General features: G+C 34.9%; 1 protein-coding gene across 9 annotated transcripts; it reads right to left on the bottom strand.

The window, feature by feature from the left end:
- Window positions 1-1,077: 1,077 nt before the first annotated feature.
- On the bottom strand, window positions 1,078-19,518 carry LOC117122308 (hyccin-like). 9 transcript variants are annotated; one of them, XM_033267864.1, is made up of 14 exons: window positions 19,384-19,518; window positions 17,019-17,090; window positions 16,316-16,417; window positions 15,134-15,262; window positions 14,540-14,584; window positions 14,139-14,219; window positions 13,232-13,344; window positions 11,048-11,143; window positions 9,689-9,829; window positions 9,348-9,435; window positions 6,511-6,664; window positions 5,792-5,809; window positions 4,099-4,199; window positions 1,078-1,667 (listed from the first exon to the last, which is right to left on the bottom strand). In XM_033267864.1, the coding sequence occupies exons 2-14, from the start codon at window positions 17,061-17,063 to the stop codon at window positions 1,629-1,631; spliced, it is 1,152 nt and encodes a 383-aa protein (XP_033123755.1). In that variant the 5' UTR covers window positions 17,064-17,090; window positions 19,384-19,518; the 3' UTR covers window positions 1,078-1,628. The 9 variants fall into 9 exon arrangements, with proteins under 9 accessions (XP_033123755.1, XP_033123749.1, XP_033123750.1 ...); XM_033267858.1 differs by adding an exon at window positions 18,301-18,405 and having other exon boundaries at window positions 1,078-4,199; window positions 19,384-19,496; XM_033267859.1 differs by lacking the exon at window positions 19,384-19,518 and adding exons at window positions 18,648-18,689; window positions 19,327-19,372 and having other exon boundaries at window positions 1,078-4,199.
- Window positions 19,519-20,318: the final 800 nt, after the last annotated feature.

Genomic DNA, 20,318 nt, shown 5'->3' with positions numbered 1-20,318 from the left:
TCATGTGCTTTCAGAATATGTAATAAAAATTGGGGGTCACCTTTCATCCTGAGGAACTATAACTGATTAAAAATAGGTACAATTTTGACTCATTTTGACTGAAAATAGACAAAAACGCGCAAATACACACGTATCTTAGATGTGCGCGTACTGCACGATTATTAGACGTAAAATTATTGAAAAAAAAGCAAATATGTCATTACAGTGTAAGAAATTCAAAATATGTCAAAAATTTGAATCATCTGCACAAGCTGCGCGCGCGAAAATGCGCGCGCGACCTGTTAATTTGTGAAAAAGTTGAAATGGTCAAAATCACCTGAAACGTACACAAATTTAGTCAAAACGTGATTTTGAGCAAATTTAATTTTTAGCGCACGCGTACGTGCGCGTAATGAACTGCAATTCGGACAGTACTGTGCATATGGATAGTACGNNNGACATGAAGTATACCTGTGTGAAGTTTCAACAAAAGAGGCCTAACGATGGTGAAGTTATGATCAATCAAAAAATTTGCTACGTAAAACGCAAAATTGCGCGTAGATGAAGTCACGCGTGACTGATCATGCTGAAAAGCTTATTGTATCGATTCCACCCTAAGACTAATGATTGTTGAAAATATCATTTTGATCGGTTGAAGCAATCTTGAGATATCGTGGTCACAAAATTTGACACAAAGAAAGAATAAAAAGAAAGAAAGAAAGAAAGATTCTGACAATAACAAGAGGTGATCCGCTAACGTTAGCGGATCACCAATAATAATAATTGTCGACTTATATAGGGCATATTGTAGAGACCTCTATGCGCTTTATACTATTACACCCGGTCACTGAATCAAGCTCTACTGTGTGTGAAGTTTTATGAAGGGAGAGAGAGTGGTCTTAGATACGTAATATCATACGGGCCTCTGTGTTCTAAACGGTGTGACTTAATCAGCTGGTTTTTGTCAGGGCTAGTCATAATGATAGGTCTATTTTACTGATTACAGACACATTTGTAGCCCATCAATAACGGAAGCGTTAACTGTTTTAGAAATTTGAGTGATTAATTTAAACAACAATAAGCATCACATAAGCAATGTAATACAATAAACAATTGTAATATTTACTACAAACATGAACTGGTACAAAAACAACACCCCTGCAACCAAAAATGTTATTTAAACAATCAAACTGAAGAACCCAACGATGCAGAGTATCCATGAATTGTGTTATCATCAGTGGTGGCACCAGTGGGGATCTGGGAGAATTGCCTCCCCACCCCACCCAACGTCACATAGGCACAGAATTCCAACAAAATTATTGTGATTTCCAACACATTAATAATACAGCACAATTATAGGCCATGCTTAAATACCTCCACATGAACTCCATAAGGAATTTTATTCCATGACTCTGACTGAGGCTTGAATTTCCCTTGTCGGTAAAATTTCTGGAGCCACCACTGGTTATCACACACATAAACGAAACCTAGACTACAAAAGTAACTACATGGTACAATGCTGAAGACATTTTCAAAACACAAAATTTAATGATGGTTAAATATAATGCAAAGAAGTAAATGATAAAAACATCCAAATCCCTACTGCAAGAATACAGTACAATGAGTCCAACATTTACCATACTCACTATTTATACATCACTTTCAGAATTAGGGAGAATATCCAATTTCTAGATATATACAAACAAAAATCGATATTAAAATGATTAGAGCAAAAAATCCAACTAATCTCAGAATAAACCTCCAATTTGCATGCACCATTACATTGACCATTGGCTAAAGTATTGATAACATTATACAAATTTTAATGTTTTGACCTACTGTAAATGGTTTGGAATATTCATAGGGGAATATGCAATCCACCAGTCAGTCATCGTGTTTACTCTAATGACTGCTGCGGAACAAAAAGCTTCCTGTTATGCAGACAATTTTTTTAACTGATATTTTTACAAGACAAAGTTTTTTGCTGACATGGGGACATCTTCAATATATGAGTGAGATGAAGTATAGCTGTAATACAAAGAAAGAGCAATAAATAAGGTATAGTACTTTATTCATACCAAGCACTTTTAAATAGTAAGTGAAATGTTGCACTGAAAAACAAACCCTTGAATTACATCATCAGTAACTTTGTATGCTATGCTTCCTAAGTTGTCTTTTTATTGCTGTTTTATTTTCCATTCCATTATTTATTCTTCTATTCAACTTGGCTTTGGTTTACTAGTTAATTATTTGTGAGGAATTGTGCATTAAGACCCAATAGAAATGTAGTGTCACTAACGTTTGACTATCACAAATTTTGTTTCAAAATAATGCATAGTCTGAGCATTGGAGCTATTCTGATAAGCATTATAGCTATCAACATAATATTCAATTGAATTTATACAATTAGCAAATATAATAAATTTATATAATATCATTATTGATTACAATAAACTGTTACATTGCACATGAAAACATAATTTAATAATGAGTTCTCTGGTTATATTCAATGCTTTAAATAAACACTTCAGCAAATATAAATTTAATTGCTATTAGGGGAAACAGAAGAAAAATTGTATCATATGATAGCTAACATTGTTTTCATATTTTATGTATATTCACTATTATGTACCGCATACATAGATTCTAAGCATTTTTTTGGTTAAGAAGAGGGCAATAGAAAGTACTATTCCCCTATGGGATAGTACTTTTTTCCCTGCTGCACGATGTGCAATCTCTAGGCCATGTTGCTATGTATTTATGTATTCACGAACGGAGATGTGACCTCTACGATGCTGACAGAGATTGGTCCTTCGATCGTCGAGGCCTAGGAAGCAAGCCTAGCCCTACTTGGTGTGTATTATTTTCATTACTTGTTTAGGTCTTGTAGAATCTACATATGAGGTATATAAAACAAATATTGACTGCTCTAGATTTGGGGAATGGTGAAATCTATAGCCCCTCGATGATGTCGAGCCTGTAGCTTATGTTCCCTCGGGGCTTTGGCCCATATCACAGCAGTCAATATTTGTATACTATATCATTACACATGGTGTAAAAGAAACAAGATATTACATTAGATTTTGGTTCACTTTAAATTTTGCAACATACCAAGTTACTGGATATAAAAAAACTGACTATTGCCATTGTTTCCTAAAACACTCCCCGAAAATGAACAGATCTCCAAACCAGGGAATAATAATTGCCAATATTAATAGATTCTATAGCACGATATAACAGGCAGCACCACATGTCCACAAAGCATTCTAGGGGTTATACATAGTCATTCTACTTCTTGATAAAAAAATTTTACAGGATGCAGCTGACTGGCATGTCAATTTACTGACATGCCATTGGCTGCTAGAAGTGAATTGTGACCTCAATTTGTCTAGCAACATTTACAAAAAAAAATAACATTGCCTTATTAACAGATTCATAATGAACATTTTTGAGTATCAATCAGCCTTAACTGACCAATCAAAATATTGCAAAGAATATGTGCTTGTCATAAAAACACACATGTACCACCAACACATGCGTTTATACACATTACGCTTCTTTTGTGGACTAACATCCAGGGGGCGGGGCTTAATGTAAAGGTCCATAACAATTACAACATTTGTAATAGACACAAAGTAAAAATATGCATTTTATAATTTATATTATATTAATTATTTACTACTATACTACTTTTTTATGCAGTAAATAATAAATTTATCATAGAATTTTGCAGTTACTGAAAATCAGTTGTTTTAAATAAAAATGGAAGATTTGCCTGTATTGAAACTTCAAGCGCAATCTGCTGATAAAAGATGCATATTTATTATTAAATACTATTTTTATAATGGTTCACAAAGCTGTCTCATGATCCTGCAAGTTTCTTGAATCCTTGAGGGGTAGTTCTCGTGAATGACTAGCCGGTGACAGTCGTGGTTTACCATCACTACCATCAGAATTCAAGCTAGAGGTTGACTTATCTACACTTCCTTTTGAATCATTTTTCTCAGAATTATTTAATTTGGAAGATAAATTTGATTTGATTTGATTTGGTAATTGAATATAATCAACAGTTTGGTTGCCAGACTGGTCAATGATTTGAACCTCGACCTTGCTATCTACCTGCTTTGGTTGTTCAGCGTCTGAATGACTCGACCCTTCCAGTTCATCCATGATGCTCTGAGAAATGCGCACGCTCTCCACTGTAACTGTCACAGTTGTTTCTGTAATGGAAAATACAAAATTAATTATATATCCTGCAAGTCTTGTTTCTAAGGTTTGATTATCTTATCTATACTTTGTAATATTGTCTATTTACACACTTTTAAAACATGCTCCGGTGTTAATTTCATTAGTATATATTACGGTCAGTGGTAAATGGGTTACAAAGAGACTGTATTACAGAAAGAAAAAAAAAAATAACCGATTGATGAATTGTATATACATGGTTGTTTATGTATCCAATTAAATTGGATACATAAACAACCATGCATATACAATTCATCAATTTGGTTTTTTTCTTCTTTCTTTCTTTTTTTAAAATTATTATTTGCTAAACAGAAACATCCAAAATATAAACAAAGCAAAAATTACATATCATCAGTACTTCAATTGGTTATTGGTTTTTAACAAAACTGGGATTATAAAAATACTTATTAACTGCATTCAACACACTCGACTACTATTACTAAACAAAAATACCGAAATGTGGATAAAGGAAAATAATTAGCAAACAGAACGACTCATTTGATGAATATAAAACCAATGTTATTTGATATGATATAGTGTATGCGTGAATTACAGTCATGTTAGGAATATAATTTCTAGTACCTGTATGACCAATTTAATTGAACTGAACAACACATATACTGTATCATAAAAATATTGTAATTCTATTTTATTAAGATTATGTGCCTACAATGACATCAATTCTAGTAACCAAAAAAATCATACATAGAAATGACAACATTTAAAACATCAAAAAGGCACCATTAATAATTCAAAAGCAACCACATTCTGGTAAAATATTGTATATTATTTGGCTGAGGCTTTACACAATATTTATTCATCCCACCTTGTACCCTTGATATTAAACTTAACACAGACCTGTGAACTGGAGATGTGTTTGCTTGTGATAAAATCCTGACATTTTATTTTGGTATGATTAAACCTATGACCATGTGAATGGAAGAGGAGCAACCCAACCCAGTGTTTAACCAAATAGCCAAATCCTAATAAAAGCTGTATTTTGCTAAATATTTTCATTCAAAATTAGCCAAAATCTAATGGAATTGGACCTGTGATTGCTTATATTCTTTCATTTTGGCTAATCAAATTTCTATTTGGCTATTTTCAGACAACATTAGCCAAATTGTTAAATATTTTTTTGGCCAACTTAAACCCTGGCAACCACCAACCCTGTACACCAATGCTATTGTATTTTATTGTCGGAAAAAGTCCTGGAGATGTTACCAGTACCTTGTAGTACTTCCAAGCTACAGTTCATTTTATATTAAATTCATTGAGTATGACAAATATTGGGAATAGAAGGCAACTATTCCAGGTATGAAGGCCCATACAACTAAAATGTTCTTTGTATGTAACAAACAAGAATGACCATTGACAGACATAATACTGACACAAGTTGCATATATAATAACAACCAATTTACTAAGGTTATGTTGACAGACATGAATAACAGTATTTCTAGCAGGGATCAAAGATGCAAGATCCTGACAAATTTTTGGTAGGCCTAACAAATGAGCGAAGGGATAGCAACACATAAAATGAGCCAACAAACTGCAAATTCACCTACCATCTGAGACAGGCTTGGCTAAAGAGAAAAATACCAACATTTATTGAGATGCAATATACATGCGTAATTTGACATAAGTAGTTGCAGGATTTAAACTCATGACATTGGCATTGGTAAGCATCTTCAACAAGGTAAATTTATATTCCTGTGCTCAATTACATGACCACAGGATGATGATCATTTTTAATGACAATCAATCGCTTAGGCTGCCACTGACAATTTGATGGTGCCACATTGTCAAGTACTTGCACAAAGAAGAAATGGATTTGTCTTCTGCTGCTGTTTTACATAACTTAATTGTCATTTACCAGCAGTGCGACTACCCACGACCCTTTAAAAATGTTTGTTAGTATATCTGAATCAGATTAATTTTATACTATGAATTCATAATTTGCCAAACAATTATTATAATAGAGTGCTGACTCACAGAGATGCCTGGTTGAATATCTTTTCTTACAAATTGGATGCAACAGTCGCCCAGGAGTGCTACTCAGTTCGTATTGCCCAAACCAGTATCATATTAAGGTGGTGGTATTGTGTGTATTCAAAACTAAGATTTTTAACTTTTTTAGAGCAAATTTTGAATTGGGTTATGAAAGTAAAATGTGCAGTCTTTGGTCTGACATCTTGAGCAAGAAACCTCTTAAAAAGCTCTATGGTTCTTTCTTTATTAAAAAAATTAGCTTAGTCTCACATGAGCAAAAAAATGAAAATCTTACCTTTCTTTCGACTAGCCTTGAAGGATGCATTAGTAATAGCAGTCCGCCTAACCTTAGGTGACACAGGATTCACAGTTACATTAATTCCGATTGGTCCATCACCTGGTTGCCCTGAAGGGTTCGACGCCAATGAGTTTTTGATAGCGTTTGCCATCTAAGAATGTAAAAGAATATGAAATACAAACAATTAATTATACAATCAATTACATAAACTATAATTTTACAAGTTCAAGCATACTAATAGCTGATTCAGTAACACCTCAGGTCTCTTCTGATGAAGACCACATTGAAACTGCAATCAAAGTGTTGTATACATTCTACAAAATAGAACAATCCACACACGATCCACCAAACAAGGGACTCCCCAGTGGCAGGGACATGGTACATGGACAAAAGAGATGAAAATAATTATGCAATTCTACATTCTACTTTGTTAGTCTGACATGTCAAAATGAAGCAGAGCATTGTCCAGCTACCAACATGGGCATTTCCACTAAACCCAGCCCCTGGATTTTGTTGCTACGACGCATGGGACAGGTAGGACCACTTGTAAGTAGAAAAACACTTTTAGGATATGCTACTTCACCATGTAATGTGTAATGCCTTCAAAGTACTTATAAAAAATCCAACTCTTGAGAATACGCAGCATATTTTATTTACAAATTGTCGGCACACAATGAAATATCAAACAGACCAACCATGCCATGGTGGTTTCGCACCGCACTATGTGTATGAACTTAGTCACCAACACTCCCGTGATTTATTGACGGTTTAAAATAAAATATGTAGGCCTACTCAATATAAAATTTGTTATTTTCTGCAGTAAAGATTGAAAATGAATTGTTAAATGTTAGCCAGATTTCTGTCAGGTGTACAAATTAGACCTACTGCAGGTACATATTTTTCGCACGATATCGTCCTCATTACAGCTGTCTGGGCCTGCTGCACATGGTCTGTTTACAATATAAATTCGCACTGGTCTAGTCTATAAATACCAGACTTATTTTAAGACTTTGGGCACACAGCCATTAGTGGATTAGTTGAATTGGACGACATGAAATGACAATTACTTTCGAGTACAAATATGAACAGCAGCCATTAGGCCGACTTCAAAAAATGCCTAGTCTATTTCATTTGCGCGTCTGGGGAAGGCATTCTAGACAGACTAAGAAAGGGTTTAAGTTGGGATTTAAAGTTGTTAAACGTAGCTAAAAAGTCATTCACTTCTAAGTGACGGAGATAATGTGCATATAAAATCTTGTAAACCTGGAGGGTTTAGGGCCTATAAATGAATCATTTTCCTGTCTCAAATTTCGTCATCTCGGAGGTTCTCTAGAAAGGATTCGTTTCCTCGGCCCATGCTCAGAGTTATATAGACCTACAGTGCTTGTCTTTTGTTGAGAGGTAAGGAATTTTATTTATTTTTCAATAGATGAAAATAAATTAAATGGGGATGTGTCAGGCTTTAAGATATTCCCCGCATAAAATATTAGGCCCTGAAATCTGTCGCCACATTTCAAAATGTGAGCTGATTTCCATGGATATTTTACAGAAAATTGAGGCCTTGATAGTAGAAACACAAGTAAGGCCTATTTATGATTCTGTGCATCTATTTTTCTAGAGGTTTCCTGTGCAATTTGAATTAGTTTTTTTTGTATACTCCTCAAAAAAAAAAAAAGTATTTGAAGTTAGTATTAGAATTGATTAAGATCTACAAACAGGTACAAACATACGATATGGCCACAACCCCCGCCAAATAACGTCATAAAACACAGTCCTGTCAGCGTGTGGCTGAGAACTCGTGTATCGTGGGAATCAACCATGCCTGAGAGATTTTTACTTGCAGTTGTCATGACGATTGCTTTTAAACATGCAATAAAAAAACAATCAACACACTCATACATACATAGAATATTATTAATGTTTATTTTATTTGAATTTCTCCCTATTATTATTTCTCCATTATTGAAATTCTTGCAAATTTAAAAAAAAAAACAAAAAAAAAACATTTTTGCGTAATCCATGCAGTATGATTGTAGGCCTAGTATTAATGCTGTAGGGCCATAGCAAAAGTACTTTATTTTTGTGTTATTTTTTATGCTTATTGTGCAATAATATTGGGACAAGTAACCTTGTCTTCAGGACAAGTGCATTTTCCAAAGGTGCTTGTCCAGGGACAAGCGAAAAAATATGAAATTCCCTCATGCCTGTAAGGTCCAAAAAAATGACAGTGTTAAAAAATATGTAACCACATGTATTTGTGGGACAACACGTGCGCTTGTTAGGCAAGCGTATTCCTGGCCCTGTTTATTGGTCAGTTGTTAAGTTTGATTGACACTCTAAAAAGGTATACTGTATTATGGTAAGTTCTTTCATAGTCATATTATTACTCATATTTTCACTATTACCCTTATCTATTAGTTAATGTCCTTTCAATATTATACAAGGTTTGAATTTATTAATATTGTATTCTAATTACAATGTTATAGATTCAAAAAACATAACAAATACTGATCCTATATCTAGTTGCAGTATTAATTTTTACAAATAAATTGAAATTGAGGATAAGATGTTGACCGTAAAAACTTTTTATTTTCAAAACAAATATTTTGCCTATTCTTATGTTTCATCAGCATAACTGTAATTCTGGTCTTGCATGCTTCATCAGTATAAATAAAATTGTGTAGTTCTGTTGCTACATATTTTATAAACACATATTGCAAGTTCATAATTATCATCATCTGGGTTGAGTTTTGAATAATTTAAAAATGCTTAGGATTGTCCCTCAGACCTGGAAAACAGGTATGAGAAAATACCAAAATTATGAGAGCACTAACCAACATCACATCAGAGTAAAGTTCGTAGGTTGCCCTAACATATGCATCTTCCAGCGCAGTTTTGCCAAGATCTGAAAAACCATTAAACCTGAAAAGCAGACGCAAACAGAATGTTAACACATTCATTCAATTTCTTTAATTGATTGATTGACTTTGTTTAGGATCTCATAAAAACAATACAATACAACACAATAAAACAGAATTCCAATGATAACACAGAAATGTTAACACTTATTTCCATTGCATATTTTGAATATATTGAAATGACAACTAATAAAGTAATTTAAGTACTGTTAATTCAAAATAACTTTCAGGGTATACAGCATTCATTTTATACGTACATACAAAAATAGACTGCCGTTAGCATCTCTACCATAAATTGCGAGCTGAGTTGGATTCTATTTGGCAACTTTTCTAAGTGAAGCTCTAAATTGCCATTCATCATGCTGGATGGCCTCTCTGCAAAACCTGTTGAGCACAACCTAATCCAGCAAACAAGAAGAAACGCAATATAACATCAAATATTCATGTTAATAAAATGTACCAATTGTAATGCTAATACCACTGGCATTTATGCAATGTTTAATCCAGAAAGTCTAAAAATGCTTCTCAATTTTAAGCAGATTTCTACAAAAATCTATAAAACTTATAAATTCAAAATGATAAACTATGCAAGTCTGTTGAGATTAGTTGGGTATAGTGTATTAATTGAACTAACAAAACTAACAGACTGAGATGGATATGAAACATGTTAGGCCACTAAATATACTTCTACTTTGGAGTGTCCATCCGGTTCAAGCAAGAGACCATGGCATCAATAGGAATGTGCCATTCAGTTCATTAGTTTTCTCTATTGAAGGAGCCAGACATGCCAACCCTACAAGGCCAACAAGAGGAGTCTGAAAAACTCCTGAGCTAAGTTTTGCCAATGTGAGAGGAGTATTCCTAAGACATGGTACCAATGTGATCGGATTGTAAAATGTAACCATTTTGACTCACAATCAGCAATACCGCAGTGCAAGACTTGGCTCTAGGCCTAGGCAAGAAAATCAATACCGCAACAATCACAACGAACGTACTGTAGGCATTACCTACAGTAGTTTTGATTTCAAACTGACAGGGCCACTGACTGGATACTTTCCGCTATTAACTTGGATTTGCGTGTGTTTTAGCTTCTTTTTTGGAGGAAGCTCAACACTACTACACGTTTTTTGAGTACTGCCTAGGCCTACACCCATATCGCTCTCATCGGGCTCCATTTTCGAAATCGTACTTTACTAGACTGTTGTTACGAAATCAGTAGACCATGGAGCACTATACAGTTCAAAGTGCATGCAGTTCAAATTCTGGCTATTGACATCAATTTGGCAAATGAAATTTCTTTTCTCAAAATCAGTAGACCGTAGAACATGAATTAGTATTTCGTATACAGTTCAGAGCGCTGTTTTGAGGACGAAATTAAGTGGTCTTGTTCTTATCTAAATCATAGGATTATCATTTTTATTCGGGAATACGCGATTTATTGCAGCTGGCCAAAATGCGTAAAAAGCATAGATTTTCGACCCAAAATTGGAGTGCGAGTTTTGCTTAAATAAACGGAGTAACTCCACCGAAATCGGAGTGGTTGGCATGTCTGGAGACTAAATCTACAGTAAGTATACTGAAACATCAGATTGCAATAAATTATTAATGTTTCTTACCGTGAGCACATCAAGCAGCTGGCCTTATGCGATGAGGAATACATGAGTCCAATGCTGCTGTTATACTCACTTAATACAAATCTCAAAACATCCAACCTACAAAGCAAATAATACTATAGTATTAAAAACAATAAGTAATAACAGCAATAACAGAAACAGCAGCAGAAGCTATACAACAAGAGCATCAATGATGCAATAGCCCACTTGACAATAGCTGGCAATATTTAAGTGCTGTTAGTGAGTCGAGGTTGTGTGGAGTGTTGTTACATGTATTGAGCATAAAAAAAACGTTTAAAGTTATAGTAGTTGTATCACAGACTTTTTTTGTTATGTTCACATAACAGTTAGAAAAGGTGTGATGTCGTGTACAGCGATATTAAAGGAAATACGGTTGTTGTAGGGGTTGTTGTGAACGTATGTTTTTGAAATATTTTGTACTGTAATTATGAAGATATATATGTAGCGGTTTATGATTTAAGTAGACAGTTTGGTGAGTGAATGGAATTTGTTGCATAGAAGTATTTCATTGTGAAGAAATATATTTTTCCAAAGGCGCATTATAATTACGTATATCATTTGTCTTCGTTTGTTAGTTAAACATGCTGCTTTGTTTGAGAAAATATATTATATATATATATATATATATATATGTATGTATATATGTATGTGTATGTATATATATATATATGTGTATATCATGACCTGTCATTGGTAATCTATTGTGTTTATGTGTCACAATGAAATGTATTGTCACTTTGCATTGGAGTAAGAATGTGGATGGGCCTTTTCAATATTGATTATCTTCAACACAACAAAGAATCGTCCTCGTCATCAACCACACCACAGTGCGGCAACACGAAAGGTGCTGTACATACACTCATCGCTACTGACTGATTTGAATGTGTGGTTTAATACACATAAAAGCAACTTGTAGCCTACATTTATTTCATGTAGTATCTGATCTAGACTAGGGCATAGGCCTACACACACGTACGTACCCAGCCAGCCTATTCGTCCGGCCAGCCTGCATTACAGTACATTGACACGAAATGTGCTGCACACATACACTCATCGCTACTAATTTGAATATTATGTAGTTTAATACACATAAAAGCAACTTGTAGCCTACATTTCCTGTTATCTGAACTATTACACACACGTAGTACCCAGCCAGCCTATAGTTCGTCTTCCTCTAGCTCTAGGCCAGCCTGCATTACAGTACATTGTTTATCTCTCAGAGGAGAGACCACCCACATTTGCAAGCACCACAAAACGGCTCATTCTTCGCTACCAACTAGACTCGTGCAGACGCATTTATTAGCCGCAAAGCTTACCATTCCAGGCCGTGATTGGTTGATAAACACTATGTATACAGCCGATTTGCAATCTCATCAATGACGAACATGCTTGCATAGGAAACCCACCTTAGTGTTAAGAGGTATGATATAAAAACATTCTTTTTCACATATTTCCCGACAATATTTTCGCAAAAACTCTTCATACTTTAAATTCCCCAGGCCTTATCTTCCATATTATTCCAAGATCGGCCTAATCGTGTCACAAACGAAGGAAGAGATAGAAAAACAAATGACTTCAAAATTCGCTCAGGGATTTATCAATTTCAGCTTAGCAAATGTCATAAGTCAAAAAAGTTTAGATATCCCTAAGCAAATACAGTACCTTAAGCTGATTTATCAAGCCATCCTAGCAAAATCTTAGCTTAACAATCGTCTTAGATGACGCATGCATAAAACTGACTTTTTAATCTTAGGCGATTTTTAAGCTAAACAATATTGATAAATTTAACTAATAGTTTGATAAATCCTGCCCCTGGAATTTGTCAAATAAAATGTAAATAAATTTGTGTTTCTTATGTACGTCACACAACCAATCCATATTATACTGTCCAATCAACATAAGTAAAAACTGAGCCAGTAAAATCACTGCCCTTCAGATGTAGAAAATTATGTCCAGTGAAAATTACTCTTTTCACCATCAATATAAATATCTCATCCGGCTATACACAAGCTTATTATTAAGCAGATACATATTAGGTTCTATATAGAAATAAATATTAAATACAGTAAGGATGTATAGCTAAGTATAAATTTAATTATATTTGGCACATAAACGGTAAACAGATGGTACTGTAAAATAGCGAATTTCTCCAATTTATTTTTTTACCTCTTTTGTGAATCAATGGCTTCAATCTGTGGAAAAGGACCCTGAGTTACCGTTCGATGATCCGATCGTTGATACGACAACAAACTTTCTGTTAATGCCATCTGATTCATTGGCTAAAAAATAAGAAAAAATTTGAAAGTGGTGTAATGTTTTGAGTACACAAGCTGACATATGCAAAGGCCCTTCTGAGTCTCAGTGTCATTGTAATCTCTAAGTAGGGAGAATAAAATTGGTTTTACCTCAAAGCAGAGGGTTTTTGTAGGTATAAATGTGAAACTAATCGTTATGATAAACAGAACTTTTCAAATATTGACTTTCATGGACAAAGTTGTAATGATTTCTCCACAACCAATCTTGATAAGATTTACGGTACCTTGTTGTGCAACCTAACTTTATGAAATGCAAATAAAATTGTTTTATAGATCATCCCAAACTGTTAAGTGTTCTGCAGCAACTGGGTCACCACAATAGTTGATTTAAAATATAAGCATACTTGTAATTGTGCCTTTAGTTACATCATATGCAACAAGTATATTTGGCAGTCAACAACACAAGTGGGAATCTAAGCTCATAGTAAACAGACAGTGGTGTATATAGAAGTGTGCACGCTTCTTCAAAAATTAATTGGCCCCCTCCCTGTCTCTCCACCCCCCCCCCCAAAAAAAACATGGTCAAGTAGTTAAAAATTAGCTAAAATAACCATATTTTGCGCCCCTCAACTGATCATCGACCTGTCTCTTATACACATCTAGATGTGTATAAGAGACAGCCCCATTACCACCCACTTATACGACTTCTAGATATACCACAGTAAACAGAGGATTTATGTGAGAATCTTAACAGGTTCTGTAGACTTACATGGGAATCTTACCACAACATAAACAGAGGATTTACAAAGGAATCTTACCTCATGGTAGATAGATGGCTTTGACAGGGTTGGTATTGTATATGAGCTGACTTGTGCATCACCAGAGCTATCAACAACTTCCTACAAACACATGAATGGCATAAAATCCCATTTTTACCTGCTGTTCAATTTCAATTGTGTCAGCAGCATTATACAGTATTTAAAAGCAAATCATATGATAAAATTGAATCCAGTTGAGCAGGTATACAGTAGACTCTAGATCTTAGTTGGGAACAGAGGTATGACTGCAATCTATAGATTCTTTAAAAAGAGCAATAGCAATTTTGATCGTCATAAAAAAAGGAGGGGACAGGTCTCCTTGTGCCTCGTCCAATTGTTGAATAGAATACTTTCTTTTCTACTCAAAAGAAGCAGTTATGTAGTTGAATTTGAAAACTTACCAGATTGTAAATACCCAACAACAGAGTCTCAATACGACCAGAATTCTGGAGAGAATAAATTTACAAGCCATTTACATAAAAATCAGTAATTTTGATAAAGAATTTACATAATTCACATGAAACAGATACAATCAGTGACCCCAAAATAGTAGGTCACTGGAGGCATGCTTTGCCATGATATGTCTGTGTTTCTCTTTGTTTGTGACTGTATAACCTAGTACCCCAATGAAGATGAAGCGACTCTGGTCACCGATTGTGACAAGAATTACTTTATCACAATCAACTATGGGACTGCATATGTGATATACAGTATGCCCATCAACCCAAGCCCATAATGATATTCTTTTTTAGTTGTTAAATTTTCTTTTGCATGATTTAAATATTGAAATAGTAAAACAGTAATAGTTACAAGATGATGTTATTGCCATAGTATACACGAGATACAACTACTTGAAATGATGTAATTAATAGAAAATTATTTGAAAGTATGTCAATATCAACACATTGTACATTGATAAAAATTATAAAAAGGGATAAACACTTTATATGCTTTGTTATTATTTTATGTTCGTATCAGGAACTTGTTTTATTTACCTTGTTGGTTGAATAAGCCCATAAATACAGCCAGATCAAAGTTGGGACAAACTGAAGGCAGAATCTTCTAAGATCTTGCTCTCCAGAGCGATAGAACTCATACAACTGACTACACACAGGATCAAATAACTGGAATTATAGAAAACGCAAACAAAATTATTTATTGTATTTAGCACAAATAATAAAATTATATATAAAATATCAATTAAAATAAAATAAAATATACTATATTACATTAAAAAAATATAAATTTAAAAAAATTAATACCAAAAATAATATTATAATCAATATCCATCTAAACTAATGTAGCGGTCACAAATAGAAAACAGAGAGCACATAAGCTCAACAGCCCATTACAGCCCTGTACTTCAAACTTTCTAGCTAGTTTTTGAGCTACATAATTTTACTTCTTTGTATATTTTTCTGTTAACTATATAGAATATAAAGTGGTTAAATTGGGGACAAACCATAGTTAGAAATGGTAAACAATGGTCAAATTTGTTTTCTCTCATTATATATGTTTTTCCTATTAATATCTTTTGATATATAACTTGTAATGCAATATGGATAATTTTTTTGTATTCTACTGATCTGACTTTTCACTTGCATTTTGTAATTGCAGTGAATACACAGACTCACCTTTTTCAAAAATAACTTATTGGTTGTACATGATCCCGGGTATCATCCTGCGCATTTCAAACCAACAGTCTATTTCAGAAACCTTATATTAGATATTAATATTATAAATAGGAAGTATGTCCACTTTTTGACAATAAAGCCACAGCACAATGAAGCATGGGACAAGCTGTGGCATTGTGTGTATGGCCATTGATTTAACCGGAAATCGGTCTTAAGCAATTCCTGTCCAAAGCCACCCCTGTCTAAAACCACCCAATAATGGACTATACCATTGTAAGGTGGGAGTGCACACTGGGATGGAATGTTAGTCTCTACAATTAAACTATGGTGTTTGACGATGGTTAATATTTTTTAATTTTAATAAGTAGAATCTCCTTTGATACACCCAATGAAGAGAACAATCCTTTGGCAAAGAAACCGAGGAAATAACCCCTATCCAGGGGACAATTTTTTGTCCCCAAGCTGCAAATGTCCAGTTTAAAATATTTACGGTTATTCTCACTCTTTTCTGAAGTTGTCACATTCTCATTTGGTGATAATTACCTCACAAGATTGGTCTTCAAGAACTGTCAAAAGCGCTTCAACTACTTGCTCATTTTTTATCAGTTTACTAGCATACTGAGGAATAGCACCTGAAGACAGCGACTGTGAAAAAATGGTAATAATGATACTAAATTGTAACGTAACTCTTAGGTAGGAGAATGGGAAACTGATGGCTACATTCAATAATGCCTCTATAGAAGTACAGTATTGTTTTTATACATCATGTTTTATTTGTCAGTGTGTAACCAGCTCCCTGGTGTAACAACTGTCTTATCAACAGACAGAATTTTTTTTTTCTCATTTCTTTAATGAGACAAAATATGCCCTGAAACCTCCTACTCCTAAACCCACAAAACTGACCATGTAACAAAAAGACTGTAGATGTTAACACTAACAACAGACGGTATACACAATTGGCTCAAGGGAACAGCATGATAAACTGTCATCTTGCAAACATCTATGATATGACTAGCAAGGTGCAGTCAATAGGCCAATAGAGTACAACTAATTATATTTCTAAAATTCAACTACAGATGGTGTCTGTGTTAAAATCATAGAAATCAGAAAGTCTTGTTGCACATTTCAAAAGGTGAAATAATGAAGACATACTTTGATTTACTACAAATGTGAAAAATTTAGAATGGTGTTATTTTATGAAAGCTAAATTCCTTAAAAAATACACAACTCAGGCTTTTTCTGCTACCTTATATTCTGTAAGCCACTCTTGTACTAATCGTCTATTTTCCATTTTCTATCTGGAAAATCTTAATCTTTCCTGAAAAAAAAAAAGAAATTAAAGCAGAATTGTCATCAGTGGTAGATCCAGGAATTTGAAATAAGAAAAGGGGGAAAGGAATGGAGGAAATATGAAATTTATGACTATCGACCTGGAAATGGCACTCTCAGAATAAAAATCGCCTGGCTAGAGATACGGTACTGTATTTCTACTTCAATTTGCTATTAAGGTACGGTAAATGACATTACGTCACCATCACCCAATGAAGGTGCCAGAATGTGCGTTACGCCATTTTTAAGACTGGCATTGCATTGCACAATGCAGACCACCAACGATGTACTGGGTAATTAGAACATCAAAATACAATACTCTGTAATTACATGGTACTTAGTACTGTCATCGATAAATAGGCGTATGGTTCCACTCAGTAAGCCATGTCATTTATCTATATAGCAATTATCAAACAAAGACTGAATCCTGTACCAAACACTTGGCACATGCCTGTAGGCCTAATCTAAGCAAGGCCTAGGCCTTGCTTGGATTCATCATTTGGCGGCGGCCCTGTTCTAGGGACAGATCGATATGGGTGGCATATATCAGTCATAAACTAATTCCACTATGGTCGAATGAAGTCTGAATAATCTCAACCTTCAAAATCTCATACCAAGTTTTAGTCCAAGAAGCCTAGGCTATAATATACTTGAATTACCACGCTTTACAATCCGACCAAAATATTCATACACTTTGAATGCACATGCAACCGTACATCTACCCAACCTAATATACACTTCGTCGCTGTTATGGTACTTCACCCAATCGTAAACATCGTTTTGCCAGAATCCAGATCGAGGGAATGAGTTTCCCCATCGTGATTAGTGTCAAATTTTTTGAATATCCTTTTGATGCTGGCCCATTTAAGACACTACTATAGATAGTGCTAGTAGGAATATATGAATCCTCTTATTTATGTCAGTACATTCAGTTTTTGAGTACAAGTGTTGTCATATTAGACCAAAGACTGAGTAGTCAACTCCTTATTAAGCGAAGAGGCTAGCAAGGCTGGGGATTATATCGTCCTGAGGATTCATGTTTTCCTTGATATGGCTATAGATAAATGACATGACCTTACTATTGAGTGGAACCCTTACACCTATTTATCGATGACAGTATTATACGAAAAATACTGTACTCTTTGCCAGACTAATCGTGCTAATCAAGTACATTGTTCGCTAGTCACACGTCCGCTCACCTCACACTGTGGGCGATCTGCAATGCTAATGCTGGTCTTGAAAGACGGCGTCAAGCACATTTCAGAACTTCATTGGGTGATTGGTGACACAATGCCATACCATACCTTTGGCAAGTAGAAGTAGAAATAAGGATAAGGTACCGTATCTCTAGCCACAGCGATTAAAAATTTGAATGTATTTTTTTCTTTTTTTTCATTGATTTTCAATGTTTCTGAGAACTACAGTAGTAGTAGGCCTGGGGCTAGCCTAGTTTTAGTAGAATTTTATATTATAGGCTAGCCTAGCTGGGTCCTCTAGGCCTATTTAGTTACTGTATTAGATAAGAGAAGGGGAGGGACACACTTACCACTGCACTCTCCTGAATTTTGAGCTCCATGGGTTGGAAAGTCTGAATGTTTTATGAGTGTTCGTTATTTAGAATAATGATTCAATGAATACACTGAACATGGTTAGGAGGGAAACTTTGCAGGGGTCGACTTTAGAAGGGGGCGACATGACTGGCATTCTTACTCTAGGCCTAGGCCTAATACAAATATATTTCAATTCAATACACAGTATTCTGATTGCTAGGGTTGGCCTTGCTAGTACTAGGCTAGGCCCCACTACACTAGGTAGTAGTAGTAGTAGTAGTAGTAGTAAAAGTAGGCCTACGCCCAGACATTGTCATTGATGCATACCGAGTCATATATAATAAGCATGGTGTAAACAAAACACCCAACCGGTGCTTGGATAAAAAAGCCCAATGTCGATGCCTACCCTAGCTAGGAGCTTAATGCTCTAGGCCTAGTCCTAACGTTCAAAGTAATTCAAGGTAGGCTAGCCTAAGCCTAGGGCCTAGGCCTAGGCCTAGGCCCTATTCACTAGCCCTACCTAGGCTAAGTTAATACGAAGTAGGCCTAGGGTAGGCTAGGCTAGGCCTAGCTAGTAGGCTTGATATGCTGAATATTGCCCACATATGTTTAGCTAAAGTAAATCACCGCAGGTAGATCCGCTTATCTAATTAAACTATATTAATTAAAATATACAGGCTTATAATTAATTGTTTGGCACGAGCGCACTGTAGTTCTTGGTGTTCCTTTTACCTTTATCTTGAATGCTACAAATTGGATAGAGATCCTGCTGCAGACCTCTGCGCAGCGAGACGGACTTCAGCCACACGGTACAAAGCTGCAGCCAGCCAGACAGTACAAAACGGTGACGTAGGCTTGGCTATTCCCAGAGCCGTAGATAGAGAGAGTTTGGCCAACTCGGTTTCAATCACGTGACTTACACCGGCCATGTTGTCACCAAAACAAAACAACGCGATAGGGTAGGAAGTTAGCAGTTATTATAGATAATCATGGAGGTATTATAGTTCACTATAATACCTCCATGAGATAATTAATGCTATAATTATAATGTGAAATACCGTTATGTTGGGTTTGGGGTTGCTGCAATCGATCCAACAAAGAAACAAAAATGTATTAATTTCCTTAAATTCTAAAAAGGAGGAGGATTTGGGATTTTATTTTAACTTTGCACGGCGATCGAAAAATCTCGCTATCCACGTAGTAAATTATAAGGCATGATGTACCGCCGCCCGCCCCACTTCGCGGTATATCCACCTACTACTACTAGGCCTAGACAGGCCTAAATTTCGGTACTTCTTCGGACGAACACCTTAAGGTAGTACTTAAATCGGCTTAATTACGATGATAATTTAAAAAAAAAAGGAAGGATTTTCAAGCAGCAATGATTTATAAAAAGATGCAATGTTGCACTTTGCTGTTAAATTATATAACTAAATTTCCAGAAAGCTACATGAAGAATCAGTCAAATGTAGCTTAATAATTAAAAATAAAAATTGAATCCTCCAATAAAAGCGAAAACTTGTCCAAGGAGTCCTGTGATATGCAAACATGCCCAATTGTGCTTTACAAATCAATTAATCGTGCAACTAAAGATTTTAAAGATAAAAATATATATTAAGATATAGGCCTAATTGTATTATAATATATTCATTGTTTTAATACATATT

Source organism: Anneissia japonica, unplaced genomic scaffold, assembly GCF_011630105.1.
Source record: "Anneissia japonica isolate Jap-2015-1 unplaced genomic scaffold, ASM1163010v1 scaffold288304_len45142_cov150, whole genome shotgun sequence".
Lineage (NCBI taxonomy): Eukaryota > Metazoa > Echinodermata > Crinoidea > Comatulida > Comatulidae > Anneissia > Anneissia japonica.
This window is presented reverse-complemented; position numbering and strand designations above follow the sequence as displayed.